We start from the raw sequence: 17,542 nt of genomic DNA, 5'->3' as shown, positions 1-17,542 counted from the left end.
CCTTTAATGTATAGTGGAGCTAGGTGTTTTTAATAAACTGTCCAACCTATAGGAAACCCACCCCCTGTTTACAGCCTGTTTTATGGAGGATGTGACTAAGAACCCCAGCGTGGACAGAGCTGTACAGTAGTAAACTAAAGGCATGTGTTAATAATAAACTACACTGTATCACTTCCTTTTCCACTCAACAGTAGGTCATCTGTTGCTGCACAGTGTGTGTCGCTCGTCCTCTAGTCCTTCATCAGTGACACAGGATGCTGTCGGCTGGATGTTTTTGGTCGGTGGACTGTTCTCAGTCCAGACACTGAGGGGTTTAAAAACTCCAGCAGCACTGCTGTGTCTGATCCACTCTACACCAGCACAACACACACTAACACACCACCACCACGCCGTCATATGCATACATCATTAGACTGTAACATTAAAATTATACACACACACACACACACACACACACACACACACGGATACAGTAAATAAACTGTGGACATTATCTACAAATCTGAACTAGCTTCTGTGGGCAGAGCTTAGGCTCATATGATCCTCCAGTCAGAATCAGTGTGTGGAAGTGGGTGGGGAAGGTTTAAAGAGGAGGTGGGTGGAGTGCCGAGACCGGGAACATCTGTGTGTGAGTGTGTGTGTGTGACTCAGCTGGGTGAAGACTGCTCTGTGGTGAGCTCCGAGTCTGATCCTGAGTGAAGAGCTGTACTGGAGCGCAGGGTGTGATCCCTGGAGTTTTAGTGTCGTCTTGTGTTCAGTTTTGGTTTATTCTGGATCATTAAGGCGCTGTATGGATCGGTCCTGGACGTTTGGACGTGTAGAAATGCTGTGGTTGTTCGTCTGTACCACACACGTAGAGCTCTTTGACTTCAGCTGGACTTTATTTGTAGACTTCTAGACTTTCTGAGAGGTAAGAGAGCTGCATTTATACGGACTCTTCACTATGGTGTTTACAGACCTGGGCAAAAGGGTCTTGGGCTCCGTAGATGATGATTATTATTATTTAAAGTAATTTATCCTCTTAGTAAACACACTGCTTGTGTATTTTCTCTCTCTCTCTCTCTCTCTCTGAACAATACATACAAAAACACACAGTAAAAATTAATTAAAAACAACCTTGTAGATGTAGAGTCAGAGACAGTAGCTCATCTGTCGCTGCACAGTGTGTGTCGCTCGTCCTCTAGTCCTTCATCAGTGACACAGGACGTGGGACACAGGCTGGATGTTTTCGGTCGGTGGACTGTTCTCAGTCCAGTAACTGAGGGGTTTAAACTCCAGCAGCACTGCTGTGTCTGATCCACTCTACACCAGCACAACACACACTAACACACCACCACCACGTCGGTGTCACACAGAGAAAACACAAGCAAACTGCTCTGGACACGGCCGGCGGGGAACTGCATGAAATCCACAACAAATCAAACCAAGAACCACAGCAGCAAAGTGGATAGAGCAAATAATTAGGAAAAATATACCTTGTGCTCAACAAGAGCAGCTTGTCTCAGAGCATTAGCGTTAACTCATTGAAGCTACTGCCGTATTAAAGCAACACTAGGTAGCATTTTCACCTTAAAACTGCAGCTTCAAAATCACTGGGATGCTCCACTGAGCTGTAAAATAGAGAATAGAGCCTCTATCCTTGCTGCTCCGAGCTCAGCACTGCAGACACTGCGCTATGTAACTTCTGGAGGAGTGTAGGAAAGCACCCCCTTCCCAGAGAATTACACTCTACAGCCTATAGCTGTGTGTACATCTGTATCTTCATCTTTTTTCCTGTACGCTGTGTATAATCCTAGGCTGTGAGTGCATTGTATTATGAACTCTCTACAAACTCCCCACTGATGAAAAGACTCTGGTTCTTGAACCGGTTCTGTTCCTGATTCTTGGATCTTCCCAGTGAAGTTTAGAGGGGAGCCGAGGATATGTCACCAGCAGGGGGTGTGACAGGGTTATTTTTTATTCTGTGTTCACCGTGGAGTCAGGTCAGAGTGAGATATAACACTGTGTAAATGTTGCAGAGTTCAGAGGCGTCCTGCTGAGGTCGGGAACAGAAGAGAAATGTAACCAACGCAGAGCCATGGCTCTGACCAACGCTCACGGTGTCGCGCCAAACACAGCCCCAGAAACACACACAAACGGAGCATGTTCCAGTTGTATTTTCTATTGTGTGAGGCTCTGAGCTCTTTTTTGAGTCACTGACCCTCCACACGCCCACGGACCACGTCAGGGTTCACGCTGAAAAACTAACTGCTGGGAACGCACTTTTCTGGTTTGTGAACTGGTTGGTGTCGGTGGAAACGCGCAGAACGGATCTAAATTTAGTTCACAACTGGAACGTAGCCCGCTCTGCGTCGGTGGAAAAGTGCTATAAGTGTTTAGTCTCACTTGTCCTTTGACCCCTGTGTGTGTGTGTGTGAGACTTTGTGAAAAAAGCCTATAAACACACTCAGACTGGTGCGGATGAATGGAATGAAACTGGAGCACATTTCTCCTCTGGGTGGAATTCTCTAACAGACACACCTCACTCTCTCTCTCTCTCTCTCTGAATAGGGTGTTTATTTCTTTAAGTTGTCTGCTTAAATAAGTGACAGTAAATGTAATGATGACTTCCTCTCTCTCTCTCTCTCACACACACACACACACACACTCTCTCTCTCTCTCTCTCTCTAACAGCAGTGTGAAGTCACTGAGCGTGTTTAGGGCAAACCTGGATCATAAGAAACAGGAAATACTCAAGCAACATCTGACTACACATTAAATATCTTGAGCTTATTTGTAAAGTGTAAAACTGTAATTCAAATTTCAAACCTCCTCCCGCTCTGTTGTAATTGTACAGTAACCGTGTGTCGTATTAAAAATGACAGTTAGTCACGGTTTAGTCCAAACTCGACTCACTCTGAACCACGAGAGAACCGCCACTAAACAAGAACCCGCTTCCAGAACCAGGACCTGATTCACCTGGAAAAGCACCCCCAGTGAAGTCGGGTCCTAATGCTGGCCGATTTAGTCCTGGACCACAAACACCACCCCGTCCCAAAGGTACTGAATGGGTGCATGTCCGTGACTCAAGAGAATATATTTTCACTGCTCTACACTCTAAATTCTGTTGGGGTTTATGCTCCTCTCATCGTAGCCTGTCTTTGGGGCGCTCCAGAGCATCCCACTTAGTTTAATTCTGTAAACGTTATACAAGCTTTTTATAAACTTTATCTTCATCAAATGTCTGGTCGAACTTCATTCTTGGACTAATCTGATGTTAACGAGGATTCCACTGCTTTTTCACCCTGTTTTAGTTTTTCTGTTTAATTGTGTGTGTGTGTGTGTGTGAGACGTCAGAAGCGGAGCAGAATCGGAGCGACTCGTTTTATCCCGTGTTTCTGACTCAGGCAGCGCACTGAGGTCTTGTTTCACAGTGTGTGGGTTGGTGGGCCCCAGATTCATTAATGTGAACAATCACTGAATAAGGAATTTTTCACCATTCTTTTCAACATTTACATTGTGTTCATGAACAGAGCGTGTGTTCAGTCATCAAACCCGTGTCTAAGACTTACACACAGCTGTAGCCAAAGCACCGGTCGGAGCCGATGATGTCTGACTCTCTGTGGCCAGCTGCTTGCTAGACTTCGTTCAGTTTCATTAGTACAGAGGGAGTCGATGCTGAGTGACAGGCCATTAGTCGTATTGACGAGGTATTGATCTGTAATTGACCAGTGGAGTGTTGTGTACTGACCTCAGACCTGGGCTCTGATTGACCGCTGTTATGTAAAGTCCTGTGAGAGTTGTTTTTCCAGCTCTGTATCTGTTGTTTTGGCCTTCAACTTATTTTCTCTCTCTCTCCCTCTCTCTCTCTCTGTGTGTTTTGGACCCCCCAGAGCTGGATTAGAGTGAGGCCGGTGGGGAGGAGGGGGCAGGGCAGGGGCTTTAGTGTTAGATCCACTCGGACAGTGTCAGATATGGAGCGATGACCCTGATCTTTTTTGCCCCAGTTTGTTACGGCGGAGCAAGGGAATGGGAAATATTTCACCACATGCTCCAGTTTTCACGGAGGACATTGGTCATACACTTAATAAAACACACACACACACACCGGTCCAAACAAAAATCTAAGATGCAGTATAAATGTATTTTTTAGTTCTACAATTCTTAAAAAAAAAAAAATGAATCCATCTGTTGCTCTGCATACTTTGTCACCCCCCCCCACTTTCCCCCTGTTCCTCAGCGTTCAGGACCCCCACAGAGCAGGTGTGATGTGGTGGTGGATCATTCTCAGCGCTGCAGTGACACTGACGTGGTGGTGGTGTGTTAGTGTGTGTTGTGCTGGTGTAGAGTGGATCAGACACAGCAGTGCTGCTGGAGTTTATAAACCCCTCAGTGTCTGGACTGAGAACAGTCCACCGACCAAAAACATCCAGCCGACAGCGTCCTGTGTCCTGCGTCTTGTGTTGATCTCTGCTGAACGCCACTCCGGAGGTCTGTGAGACGATCAGGGCACTGTTCGAAAACTGTCCACGTCGCACTGTTTGCACCCAATGAAAACCAAATGCCCCCAGCAGGGGTCCGTCAGAGTGATTCTGAGCTGCAGGAGAATCTGAGGAGACAGATCTGTGGAAGATCATTCCGTACGAGCCTCGCCATCAGGAGAGAGTCTGCAGAAGATAAACATCAACAGCCAATCAGATTTAGGACCTACTCTCTGGCTCCTCCCATAACGACCAGCGGAGCCAATCAGACACAAGCTCCTGATTTAGGACCTACTCTCTGGCTCCTCCCATAACGACCAGTGGAGCCAATCAGACACAAGCTCCCGATTTAGCTCCTCCCATAAAATCCAGGGGTTCTGAAACGCAGTAAACTCTAGAGTCTCTGAGACTCGTTCATGTTTGAACTCAGTGTGAACATTAACTCTTTATAAACAGAGTCAGGGCTGTTCTTTATCTGTGTGTGTGTGTGTCTGTTAATTTGCATATGAGCGTGTGTTGATTTCCTGATGTAGGTCTAAAGAGAGATATAAAAAATAAAATCCCCTTTCTGTTTCTCTCATTCTTCTCTGCCTCGCTCTCTTTTCTCTCTCACATTCTCTCATTCTTTCTCTCTTTCCCAGTTCTCACTTTCTTTTTATTGATTTTTGTTTTACTTTTTGCTGTTTACCCCCTTTTTTTGTTTTTTTTCCTCTTTCATTTTTCTTTCTCTCGGTCTCTCTCTCTCTCTGTCCTTCTCTGTCTCTCTCTCTCTCTCTCTCTCTCTCTGTCCTTCTCTGTCTCTCTCACATTTACATTTACATTTATGCATTTGGCAGAGGCTTTTATCCAAAGTGACCTACAAAAGAGGATCTAACATTCAAACTACAGCACAATTTATACAAAACACCTTACACTGAGTGCAATATGCAGGAAGTAATAAGTGCATTAAAGAAAGACTTTCAGAGCAAGAGATACTCTCGGAAGAGCTGGGTCTTCAATGATTTCTTGAATGCGGAGAGGGTTCCTGTTGCTCTGATGGTGCTTGGAAGCTCGTTCCACCAGCGTGGTACCAGAGAGGAGAACAGCCTCGACTGACCTGTACGGGGGGTTGGTCGTGTTAGTTGGCGCTCCTTTGGCTCTCTCTCTCTCTCTCTCTCTGTTTCTCTGTGCCTCTCTGTCTCTCTGTCCTCTCTCTCTCTTTCTCTCTCTCTCTGTGTGCCTCTCTGTTCTGTCTCTCTCTCTCTGTCTCTCTCTCTGTGCCTCTCTGTTCTGTCTCTCTCTCTCTCTCTCTCTCTCTCTCTCTCTGTGCCTCTCTGTTCTGTCTCTCTCTCTCTCTCTGTGTGCCTCTCTGTTCTGTCTCTCTCTCTCTCTCTGTGCCTCTCTGTTCTGTCTCTCTCTCTCTCTCTCTCTCTCTCTGTTGTGAGATGTTCTCAGTGTAGACAGGAGGTTCTCTGTGGAGATGGGGATGATGGGGTGAGTTGATGAAGGTTAGAGAATCAGATTTGGGGCTGAAACGTCACTGGTTCGAGGCCCTGAACCGACAGGAAATTCTCCCTCAACATCCACGGCTGACCTCCTCCAAAACGAATTTGTCTAACCCTCCCCCCCAACTCTTCCCTGTGTGCTGAGGTGGCTGCCTCTTACTCCAGCTGTGTGTATGTTCACTGCCCTTAATCACTATTGTGTGTGTGTGTGTGTGTGTGTGTGTGTGTGTTGACTGACACTGATAGATTAACATATGAATAAATGCGAAATTACCTTACGATTAAAGCATGTTTCACATTTGTGATCAGAACTAATCAATCAGCCCCTGACTTCACTCAGTCTGACATGGCTGAGTACCATCAAATCCTCATGGACATTTTCCATCACCTGGTGTAATGCCTTCCCAGAAGAGGAGGAGGATTCAGACTCTTACAGCAATATTAATAAATGCAGGGTCAGTGCCGAGCTACGAACGAGGCGTCAGCAGCCGCTCTCACACTCTGACCGTATTATTAACCCCTGCTTGTCTGGATTGTTTTTCAGTGCTGTAATGTTTTGCTTTGTGCTTGAGAAATGGTGTGTGTGTGTGTGTGTGTGTGTGTGTGTGTGTGTGTCAGTCAAACGGTCTGATGGACTTTACCCGGCCCTGTTCACACTTGTCTCCACTGACTGCTTCCAATTACACACTTTTCCTCCCCTCTGTTCGCTTCACTGAGGTTAGAACTAGGTCAGGTTCTTGCTGCTGGTTCTGAGCTCCTTCACACTGTGCTCTCTGGCCTGAGACGAGTGAAGGACCAGCTCACGCGACCCCAGTGTTTAGTCCATAACTGCTGCACAGTGAGAGCAAATCAACAGCTGTCAGTAGAGACACAGATTTAATGAGGAACAGTGAGGGAAATGCATTAAAGTCTCAAGGTTTTCATGTTCCACTCTCTGTCCACTCTGTGAGACACTCCTCCCTCGTTGGTCCACCTTGTAGATGTAGAGTCAGAGACAGTAGCTCATCTGTCGCTGCACAGTGTGTGTCGCTCGTCCTCTAGTCCTTCATCAGTGACACAGGACGCTGTCGGCTGGATGTTTTTGGTCGGTGGACCGTTCTCGGTCCAGACACTGAGGGGTTTAAAAACTCCAGCAGCACTGCTGTGTCTGATCCACTCTACACCAGCACAACACACACTAACACACCACCACCACGTCAGTGTCACTGCAGCACTGAGAATGATCCACCACCACATCACACCTGCTCTGTGGGGGTCCTGAGCGTTTAGAAGTGTGGATTATTTCAGCTTTTTGTGTCTGATTTTTAGGAAAATATAAATCAAACGATTTCAACAGAGCCTCTGACAAAACAGCGCACATCCTGCAATTGTTCACGTCCAATCGCCAGATGTTCTGGGGAATGTGTGTGTGTGTGTGTGTGTGTGTGTGTGTGTGTGTGTGTGTGTATGTGTGCGCGTGATAAACACAATGCTTTATTAACCGAGTATGTGTTTATAACAAGGAAAGATGCAGAAAAGACTGGGGAAGAGCTTAGTGGCCAATTTATTAGAAACTCCAAGCTTATCCCTTCACAACAGTGTTATACAGTTGGCCCCTCTTTTTCTCAATATTCTCTCTCTCTCTTTGTGTGTGTGTAAACTCTATCCTCCCCCAGCAGTGTTCAGCTTTCCCCAGTCTGTTTTCTAGTGTCTCTTTCTGTTTGTGAAACGCTCTCTGCATTTTGTCTGGACAGGAATGGACTCGAGTGATTGGCTCAGAGACGGATGGAGACACATTGGGGTGGAGTTGTTTGCAGCGTCCGTCTGCTGTGAGCCTTAGCGATTATCTCAGTGATATCTGGGTAATCTCATTAAGAGCTCTTGTCCTTTTAATGCAGAGCGGGAGTGTGTTTTCATAAACATCACATCAGTGCGTTGTAGCTATTCTCCTCAGGAGAGCTGAATCAGAAGTGTGTGTGTGTGTCGGGGTATGGGTGTGTGTGTGAGAAGAGACGGGTGGAGCACTGGGAGACCTGGATGTGGATGGTGCTGAGAGTAACACTAATCTGTTACATTTCTCTATAAGACATCAATACGGTTTACCTTCATTATTGAGATGTAACTAATGAGAGTTACTCTTCATTAATTAAGGCATAAACAATGCTTTATAAAGCGTCATTAAACTCTGAATCTGTAAATAAGGATCAGGAATTATAACACAGACCATGAAAGTGTACATCAGTTACAGTTCAGTTACAGGATTCACACAGGACTGATTTAATGATGTTCTTAGAAAAGCACAGTTTTATATTCATATCAAATCAGATATTTCTACAGTAACCTGTTGTCCGATTCCCTCTGCATTGTGGGTTGTGTTTCCCGAGACCAGTGGCCACTCTTTCCCACAGTTGAAGCAGAATATCGGGGGTTAAATGTGGGAATACCAGTCCGGAATTCTCTCTCATATCTTTCCGTCCCGTCTCTGTCTGTGTCCTGTCTGTGCACTGGTAACAGTGTGGGAGCAGCCATGCTTACAGTGGTACTCAGCAAGGAGACCTGAAAACAGAGAGTGTGTGTGTGTGTGTGTGTGTGTTGGGAAAGTAAGATTGGAAATTGATCACATTTGGTATTCGTTCAAATGAAGTGTGAACAGAATACAGCCAAAGTTTATCCTGATATCTGGATTATATCACACACATGTAAATGTGAACAAACTGTGTTGAGCTGCTAGAGAGCAATGAGGGTTTTTAAAAAAAAAAAAAAAAAGGTGGTGTGAAAACAGTCCACATCTGTCCACAACCACAGCTGTGAAGAGATAAAACTCCAGTGTGTATTAGAGACAGAGAGCAAGAACGTGTGAGAGAACAAGTGAGAGAGAGAGAGTGAGAGAGAGAGAGGACAAGTGAGAGATTATATAACACCAGGCAGAATGTAAACAAGGTGTGTGTTTAATGATGTTTTTGTACAGACATGCTCATACCTAAAGCTTCACCTCAGACTGTCATCTGATCTGATCTCTTTCTCTCTCTCTCTCTCTCTCCTGCTCTGATTCCACATCTCATCATTTCATTTTCTATAAATCTGTGCAAATCCAAACATGTATAGAAATGTACAAAGAAATATCAAAGCATTTAGTCTGCACATTATCACAGAGGAATAGTGAGAGGTAACTTTTTTCACAGTAAATAGAGTGCTGTCAGTCTGAGGCACAGCACGTAACACAGAAGCATAGGCGAAAGGACATGGGTTTTATAGGAATCTATTTATTATGTTTGATAAATGAACTCGCAGCAGCCGCAGACCTTTAACATTTACACATTACTCTCCTTCTTTCCTCTAAACGGGGCACTTAAAGGTTTAGAACTTTCGTAATCCACTTTTGTTGTTGATTTGGCGACTCGACTCAAGCCTCAGTGTTCCACATCGTCCAGCGCGGTCACTTCGCTTTAATAAAGGAACAATTTCACACACAAACGGGAATAATGTGAAAATATCACACACACAGTGTATGAGAAGAAACCCAGGCGGCTGCTCCTGTAAACACAGTGACCAAACACTACACTTGATCACCAGTGAAAGGGTTAATTCATGCTCAAAATCTGTGAACAGAAGCCCATACTCGAACTGACAGGAAAACACACAACAGGGGAATGACACAGGGCACCGGACACACTCCAGGACACGCTGTATTTCACAGAAAGAACTTAAGGTGGCGCCACTACACGTCTGTTCTGTTCAGCTGTATTTCACATTCCAGTTCGGGAACTAAATCTGGAACCGTTCGACACAAACAGGTTCCCGAACCAGAAACATCAGTCCCCAGCTGGAACCAAAGAGCAGTGGGTTGTTCAGTGCGAATCGTGGCTGAATAATAGGAAACAAGGCAGGAACACGCTCCGTTTGTGTGTGTTTCTGGGGATGATTTGGCTTGCGTTGGCCGTGAGCATTGGCAACATTTACACAGTGTTATATCTCACAGAGAGAGGAGGACTGCTGAATTTGTCTTATGTCACGAGTGTGTGTATTTCCTTGAAATGCTGTAAAGGGAAGTGGTGGGGAGACATTTTGTGGCGTAAGTGTGTTTATAAAACTCCATACAACAGCCTCCTTTAACTTCACCTGCTTTAACCTGTTTCACTGAATAAATAAGTAACTGTTAATTCTTAAAATCAACAAAAATGTTCCCGGTCTTTCTTCTTTGGTGGTAGATTGTCTAGTGTTTATTTTTTAAATAAAATTAACAAGAAAAATACTTCATTTTTAAAAGGATAATGATTTTTATTAAAATGTCTAATCTTTTTGAAAAGGTTTTGGCCTAAAACTTATTCATGGTGTGGACATGTGCAGAGAGGACCTTTGCTCAGAGGTCCTTCATCATCCTCATGCCGTATGAGGCTCTTCAGAAGGGTGGAGGTCACTGGGGGTGGGTGTGTGCTGTAGACGTGAAGACGCCTGGTTCCATTCACCACCACTGGAAAGACATCCCACAGACTGTCCACAAGTTTCTCTACAATCAGCCACTTCAAAGCAGAGCCCTCTCCGTCACAGTGTTTACGTCTCAGACGCTGGAGCGGTGGAACATTTAGAAGAAGGGTGACTTCTCGTTTGCTCGATCATGGTTGCGGCTGTGGAGTTTTTCTCCGAGTGATGTGCTTGGTTTTCAGCGACGTTCCTTTGTTTCTCAGCGGTCCTCACTGGAAGGTGGAGGGACGTCCCGTTTGGAGGATAAATGTCGTGTGTAATTCACTGGGAAGTGATTTGTTATGGCGAGACGCCCTGGAGCACAGGACTTATGGGATACACCACTCTTTACCCGTTAAAGAAAACAGTGGTGTGTGTATAAATAAATGGCCTGTTTTATGGATTCTTGTGATGATGGGGATTCCTGTTTCACTCTGTTTCTTGGAAATCTGTCCAAAGTTTTGTTTTATTTTATTTTTTTAAGCTCCTCTCATCACTCTGTTTGCTTTTTTGGGGGGTGGGGGTGGGGCGTGTTAAATGAGGCCCAATGTGAACGGGTCATTTTCCACATTTAACACATCAGTAATGTTACACTCTGCTGAAAACTCGTGCAGATGTTTACATTTTTGTGGTCTCTTTTACAGCAGTGTGTAAAATGTTAGCCCACACTAACTGTGTGTGATGTAGTTTTAGACCTGAGAAGTGTCTTAATTAAGCAGTAGAACCGGAGAGGGAGTGTGTTATCATGAAATAACAGCACAGCTCTGATGTGGCGCAAGCACAAGCTGAAGGTGAGTGCTGTTGTCCTTTTGAGCCGTGCTCTAATTTCACAATAACACACAACCTTGAGTGTTCCATTGCATTTATACAACAGTTTGGGTAATAAATAAAATATGAAATAAATAAATGGAGCTGTAAAATATGTATAAAATTAGTAAATCCTTCCACCAGAGTGTAGTTCCTCAACAGTAACGGTAACAAACTCCACAGCACTGAACTCACCATATCACTAACACCTCACCTCACTACACTATGACCTCACTATATCACTAACATGTCACTACACTTTCACTAACATATCACAATATCACTAACACCTCACTTCACTATCACTAACACCTTACCTCACCATATCACTAACACCTCACTACACTATCACCTCACTATATCACCAACACGTCACTACACTTTCACTAACATCTCACAATATCACTAACGCCTCACCTCACTATATGACTAACACCTCCTTATCACCTCACTGTATCACTAACATATCACTACATTACTAGTGTCACCTCACTACACTATCACTAACACTACACTACACTAACATCTCACTACATTATCACTAATACCTCACTATCACCTCACTATATCACTAACACATCAGTACACTATCACTGTCACCTCACTATATCACTAAAGCCTCACTACATTATCACCATCAACTCACTATACTAACGCCTCAATACACCATCACTAACACCTCACTACGTTATCACTAACACCTCCTTATCACCTCACTGTATCACTACATTACTAGTGTCACCTCACTACACTATCACTAACACCTCACTACACTAACACCTCACTATATCACTAACACATCAGTACACTATCACTGTCACCTCACTATATCACTAAAGCCTCACTACACCTCAGTCTCCATTTATTACAAGAGATAAATTAAACTTGCAAGTTTAACAGGTAAGGAATCCTCTGCAGCAGCCAGTTCCACCTCCACCACATCACTGCGGCCCTCTGTCAGCTTTAACATGCTCTGAGTTTAGAGTCCAGAAAGGACTGTATCTTTGTACATACAGTATATTACACCGGGTAGACTCCAGACCCACTGCCGCCCTGAACAGTGTGATCTGTCCACTCTCTCACCGGATGTTCTAACACAAAGTAAACACACAGACTCGCCTGCTGTCACTGAATATAAGGTGAATAGGGCGCTATATCAGGGATTTTTAAAAAAGGACTTGATTCATTTTTCTCACAGAGGAAACCAGATTAGGCCTGGATGTCCATATATGAGCATAACGCTGGCTGCAGAAAAGAACACGGCATTGAAAGTCCCTTAAACAGCTTCATGGTTTTATCTCAGTGTGTTGTTTGTGGTTAAGAGATCTGAAGGCTTTAGGGCATTGTTTTTGTGTGTTTTGGGTGATAAGCCTCTGTCCAGTGTCTGAGCTGAAGGACAGTGTTTTCTCAGTGGCCTTCTCTAGGTCAGAGTTTGGGGATTTTTTTGGCCGGCGAAATGTTTTGTTCCAGCCATGTGAGCGAGGACAGGTCCCGTGAGATCTCCGGCCATGGGTCAGGAATGGTTCACTCCTTTGTTCCAGCTTTTAAAGGAAAACTATGTAATGTTTTTACCTTAAAATTGCAGCTTCAAAATCATTATGATGCTTCAGTGAGCTGTAACTGGGAGAACAGAGCCTCTGTTGTTGCTACTCTGGAATCAGCACTTCAGAAACTGCACTATGTAACATAGGAAACGATTCCCTTCCCTGTTTTCAGTACAGTGATGTAAAAATTTATTACACTAGGGGGAGCTCCAGGGCCAAAAACCCAAATCTTACCTAGTTTTCCTTTAAAGTGAAAGTTTGGTGTCCTCCGGTCCCCTTCAGATGTAGACTCTGCTCAATTTAAAAATAATGTGTTGAATGCAGTGCAGGAACATCACTTTATGAATCCATTTTCACTGCCTGCCCCCTGCCACTTAGCCCCCCCCCCTCTGTTTTTCCTAGGGGTGGGGGTCTCAGTTCTTGTCGTGATAATGAGGTAGGGCTGAAGTGTAAGAACGACTTGCCACTTGGAGCTGAGATGATCATCACTAATACTAAGCTCCTCTGATATCACTGCAGACTGGTGCAGAGCTGCTACAGAGCGGCGCTAGTCGCCTGGGAATGAAGCGCTGCTCTGTTTTATTTGTGTTCTGATGACGTATCAGGATCTGAAGGGTCGTCCCGTGTCGTAGGGGGTGCGTTTAATCACTACACTCTGTAACTCATCTCCAAGGGGTCGGGATAAAAACAAATGGGATTCACCCGTGGTCTGGTTCTGGTTTGTGAGCACCGGATTGTGTGTTTTGAAAACAGAAGAGGGGCAGTGTGCTGAAGTCTGCGCTGAGCTTCACGGATGCGAAAGCTGTGAAACATTAGTGAGAAAGTTAATACCTTCAGCTCGGACTGTGCAGCTGCAGGAAAGCTGGCTTCTGAACCCCTGCCCTGCACAGCGCACCTTATCCACCGCTCTGTCGCAGGGCCTCTACAGAACAGTGCCTTCGTCAAACGCTGAAAAACATTTGGGTGTTTTAAACACGTCACACACGGCACAGCAGCAGTTGGGGCAAAAGCAGGAGTTCTTTGAATTTGGAAATGGTCCACACTTTGTGGCTTGGTGCTGAGCACTTTCCCCTCCCAGTGCTGGGATCCATCTGGGTGGAGTTTCCATGTTTTCTCTGTGTCTGTGTGGGTTTCCTCTGGGGTCTCCACTTCCTCCCACAGTTCAGAAACATGGAGGTTAGCTGAATTGGCTTCTCTAATGTGTGTGTGTGTGGGGTGGGGTGGGGGGGGTTGGTTGTATGCCCAGTTGTGGATCCTGGGTAAATCCCTAGTGCCAAATGCAGTCCTCCAGGTGGACGGTCGTTCCCAGGTGGGAGCACTCTGCTTTATAAATGTGTGTGTATATATATAAATAAATGAATGTACATTGCCACAGAACGCTGTTCCCAGCCCCCCCCCACACACACCACTGTCTGTAATTAAATGCACTGACCTCTGAATAACTCAGAACGTCTGTGTGGAACTTTAGATTCTGATCTGAGCTCATGAGCTGCTCTGGGGTTAAATTTAATTAATTACGATGACGATGCGTGTGGGAAATCACGGGTGCTTTTCTCAAACACTTCCTTCTGCTTCTAAAGAAAGTGAAAGGTGTTTGTGCTTATCGCCGAGAGCTGAAATAACACGCAGCAGGAGAATAACCTCTGATCTGAGACTTCAGATAAAACAGATAACGTCTCATTTGAGAAATTAGAAGTGGAAGAGAGGGCAGACCGCTTTAAACTCCCCGCTGTACCACCTCAGGTCTGAGTGCCACTGACTGGGTGAGTGACTGGGTGAATGTGTGATTGACTGTGTGTGTATGACTAGGTGTGTGTGTGTGTGTGAGTGACTCTGTGTCTATGACTGGGTAAGTGGCTGAGTGACTAGGTGGGTGTGTAAGTGACTGGGTAAGAGTGTGAGGGACTGGGTGAGTGTGAGTGACTAGGTTTGGGAGTGTGTGAGTGACAGGGTGAGTGTGTATGACTGGGTGAGTGTGTGAGTGACTGGGTCGGTGGCTGAGTGACTAGGTTTGTGAGTGTGTGAGTGACAGGGTGAGTGTGTATGACTGGGTGAGTGTGTGAGTGACTGGGTCGGTGGCTGAGTGACTAGGTTTGTGAGTGTGTGAGTGACAGGGTGAGTGTGTATGACTGGGTGAGTGTGTGAGTGACTGGGTCGGTGGCTGAGTGACTAGGTTTGTGAGTGTGTGAGTGACTGGGTGAGTGTGTGACTGGGTGAGTTTTTGTAATAAAAGCATAATACTTGGAATAAAAATGTTTAAAAAAATCATCATGTTTTTTTTTGTTGTTCTGACATTTCACATAAACCAACACACACACACACACACACACACACACACACACACACACACCACACACACTCTGCAATCCCAGATCATTTCTAAAGGAAACATCTGTCCATCCTGTGCTTCTGGTGTTTTCTGTGCATTTCAGTCCATGTCTCTCTGTGTGAAACATATTTTCAGACTGTGTTTGTGCTGCAATGAATCAGCAGTTTGTTGTTTTTGTGCAGTCACAGTGTGTTCTCTGGTCAATACATTGCTGTGAGGATTTGATGGCAGCCACAGGAGCATTAGTGGAGTCATGTGCTAACTGAAATCTCTCTCTCTCTCTCTCTCTCTCAGGTTGAAGTGAAGTTCCCCTGGTGATAACTCTGTGCTGAGGTAGAGATGATGGCCCCTCGGAAGCGTGGAGGCCGGGGTCTGGCGTTTATTTTCTGCTGCATGAAGAGCAGCGATCACCCGGAGATCACGTATCGTCTGAGGGAGGGCAGCAGCTTCACTCTTCAGACCCTGGAGCCCAATCTCCCCATGCCCCCCACCGAGGAGCTTGACGTCATGTTCTCAGAACTGGTGGTGTGTACATCTCTCCTTCATCCCTCTCTCCTTTACTCCTCTCTCCCTCATCCCTCTCTCCTTTACTCCTCTCTCCCTCACCCCTCTCTCCTTTACTCCTCTCTCACTCATCCCTCCCTCCTTCACTCCTCTCTCCCTCATCCCTCCCTCCTTTTACTCCGCTCTCTTCCTCATCCCTCCCTCCTTTTACTCCGCTCTCTTCCTCATCCCTCCCTCCTTTACTCCTCTCTCCCTCACCCCTCCCTCCTTTACTCCTCTCTCCCTCACCCCTCTCTCCTTTACTCCTCTCTCCCTCACCCCTCCCTCCTTTACTCCTCTCTCCCTCATCCCTCCCTCCTTCACTCCGCTCTCTTCCTCACCCCTCCCTCCTTTACTCCTCTCTCCCTCACCCCTCCCTCCTTTACTCCTCTCTCCCTCACCCCTCTCTCCTTTACTCCTCTCTCCCTCACCCCTCCCTCCTTTACTCCTCTCTCCCTCATCCCTCCCTCCTTTACTCCTCTTATCCCGTACATTACTATCCAGCACATCCCTCAGGCTGGAGCTCCCTCACCCCAGAGAACAGCGCTGGGTGCTGTATAATCCTCTGTTCCATGATAGACACTGAACACATCTCTAACTCTACACCCATTTGTGGAGAAGCCTGGTTTATGTCATGAACGTCTGTTACACAGACTGTGTTTAACGGGGTCCACACAGGGTAAGCATTAAAGTAGCTATTGGGACACTCTTGGACGTATAGTGTGTCCTTGTGGAGGCATAGATTTAGAGAAAGTGCCGAACTACAGCTGTTAAGATCTGATTAACTGGCTTTGTAACAGAAACGTACGCTAATGAACACCAGGCCGTCAGAGCCTCTCATGTAAGAGCCCAGCTGCTGCAGACAGACTCTCAGCAGTGCGTCATTAGACTTGATTTAAAAAGCACTTACCTGTTCCCTGTGCTCAGGCAGCGATAAGTCTGTAGACGTCTGTCCTAATGAAGCTGGATAGAGATTTGGAGCTCTGCCAGTTTGAAAGTGAATCTGTCTGTACTCGCCGCTCTTTAACACTGTTATGGAAACCAAGCGTCTGTGTCCAGTAAACAAAGGCGAGGTGCTCTAATGAAACAAGCCTCAGGTTAAAAAATGCTCCACGGGGCATGGGATCTTACACTTCACTGTTCTGTATGTGTTTATAATGAGCTCATGAGGGTGCAGTGAGTTTTAAAGCCGCCGTCTGTCATTCTTTACACTAACAATTAGCAAATAATATTTACAGTAGTTTTCAGGAATCAGTTTATGCTCCATGCAGTGGGTCCCCCACCTGGAGCCTAGTGTAATACAGAATCTCTGATACATCCAGGACACTAGGTGTCAGTGTAACAATGTGAAGAATATTCAGTCATAGGAGAAAGTTGCTGATTGCCCTTTTAAAGCAACACTAGGTAAGATTTGGTATTTTTGCTCTTGCGCTCCAGTGTAATGAATTATTACAGCACTGTCCTGATAGATCAAAGTTGACTGGGAAGTGTGTGGGGGTGGTTTCCTACCCTCCTCTAAAAGTTACATAGTGCAGTTTCTGCAGTGCTGAGCCTGGAGTAGCAACGACAGAGGCCATGTTCTCCCTGTTACAGCTCAGTGCAGCATCACAGTGATTTTGAAGCTGTAATTTTAAGGTGAAAATGCTACCTTGTGTTGCTTTAAAGGAATGGTCTAAACACTCCTTTAAATGATAATGAGCCGCTCGCTGTTCACCCCGACCCCGAGCGCACAGCAGTGAGGAGCGAGGAGCAGAAGCTCTGGTTTTTAGCCGTTTTCACTCTGTTCTCTTTCTTCTCCGTTTTTGCTCAGTGCTCTTATTTCCCCGCGCTCGTTGTGTCTGTTTCGCTGAGTTTAACCTCGTCTCTCACATAAACACGGGTCCAGCGCTGTGATTGGACAGACTCCGACGAGGGGGCGGGGCCATTCTAAAGTCT

At 45.7% G+C, this 17,542-nt stretch overlaps 1 protein-coding gene across 2 annotated transcripts in view; it reads left to right on the top strand.

The window, feature by feature from the left end:
- daam1a (dishevelled associated activator of morphogenesis 1a) overlaps positions 1 to 17,542 on the top strand; it is a 69,359-nt gene that overhangs the window by 16,240 nt on the left and 35,577 nt on the right. The window contains exons 1-2 of one of the 2 annotated variants that reach the window (XM_066675961.1): positions 667 to 910; positions 15,359 to 15,589. In XM_066675961.1, the coding sequence (XP_066532058.1) occupies positions 15,404 to 15,589 (186 nt within the window). In that variant the 5' untranslated portion in view covers positions 667 to 910; positions 15,359 to 15,403. Of the gene's footprint in view, positions 1 to 666; positions 911 to 15,358; positions 15,590 to 17,542 lie in introns of those variants that run through there. The other variant, XM_066675960.1, reaches the window with a different exon arrangement.

This window comes from Hoplias malabaricus, chromosome 1 (assembly GCF_029633855.1).
Source record: "Hoplias malabaricus isolate fHopMal1 chromosome 1, fHopMal1.hap1, whole genome shotgun sequence".
Classification (NCBI taxonomy): Eukaryota; Metazoa; Chordata; class Actinopteri; order Characiformes; family Erythrinidae; genus Hoplias; species Hoplias malabaricus.
Note: the sequence above shows the minus strand (reverse complement) of the source record. Positions and strands in the feature narration are given on the sequence as shown.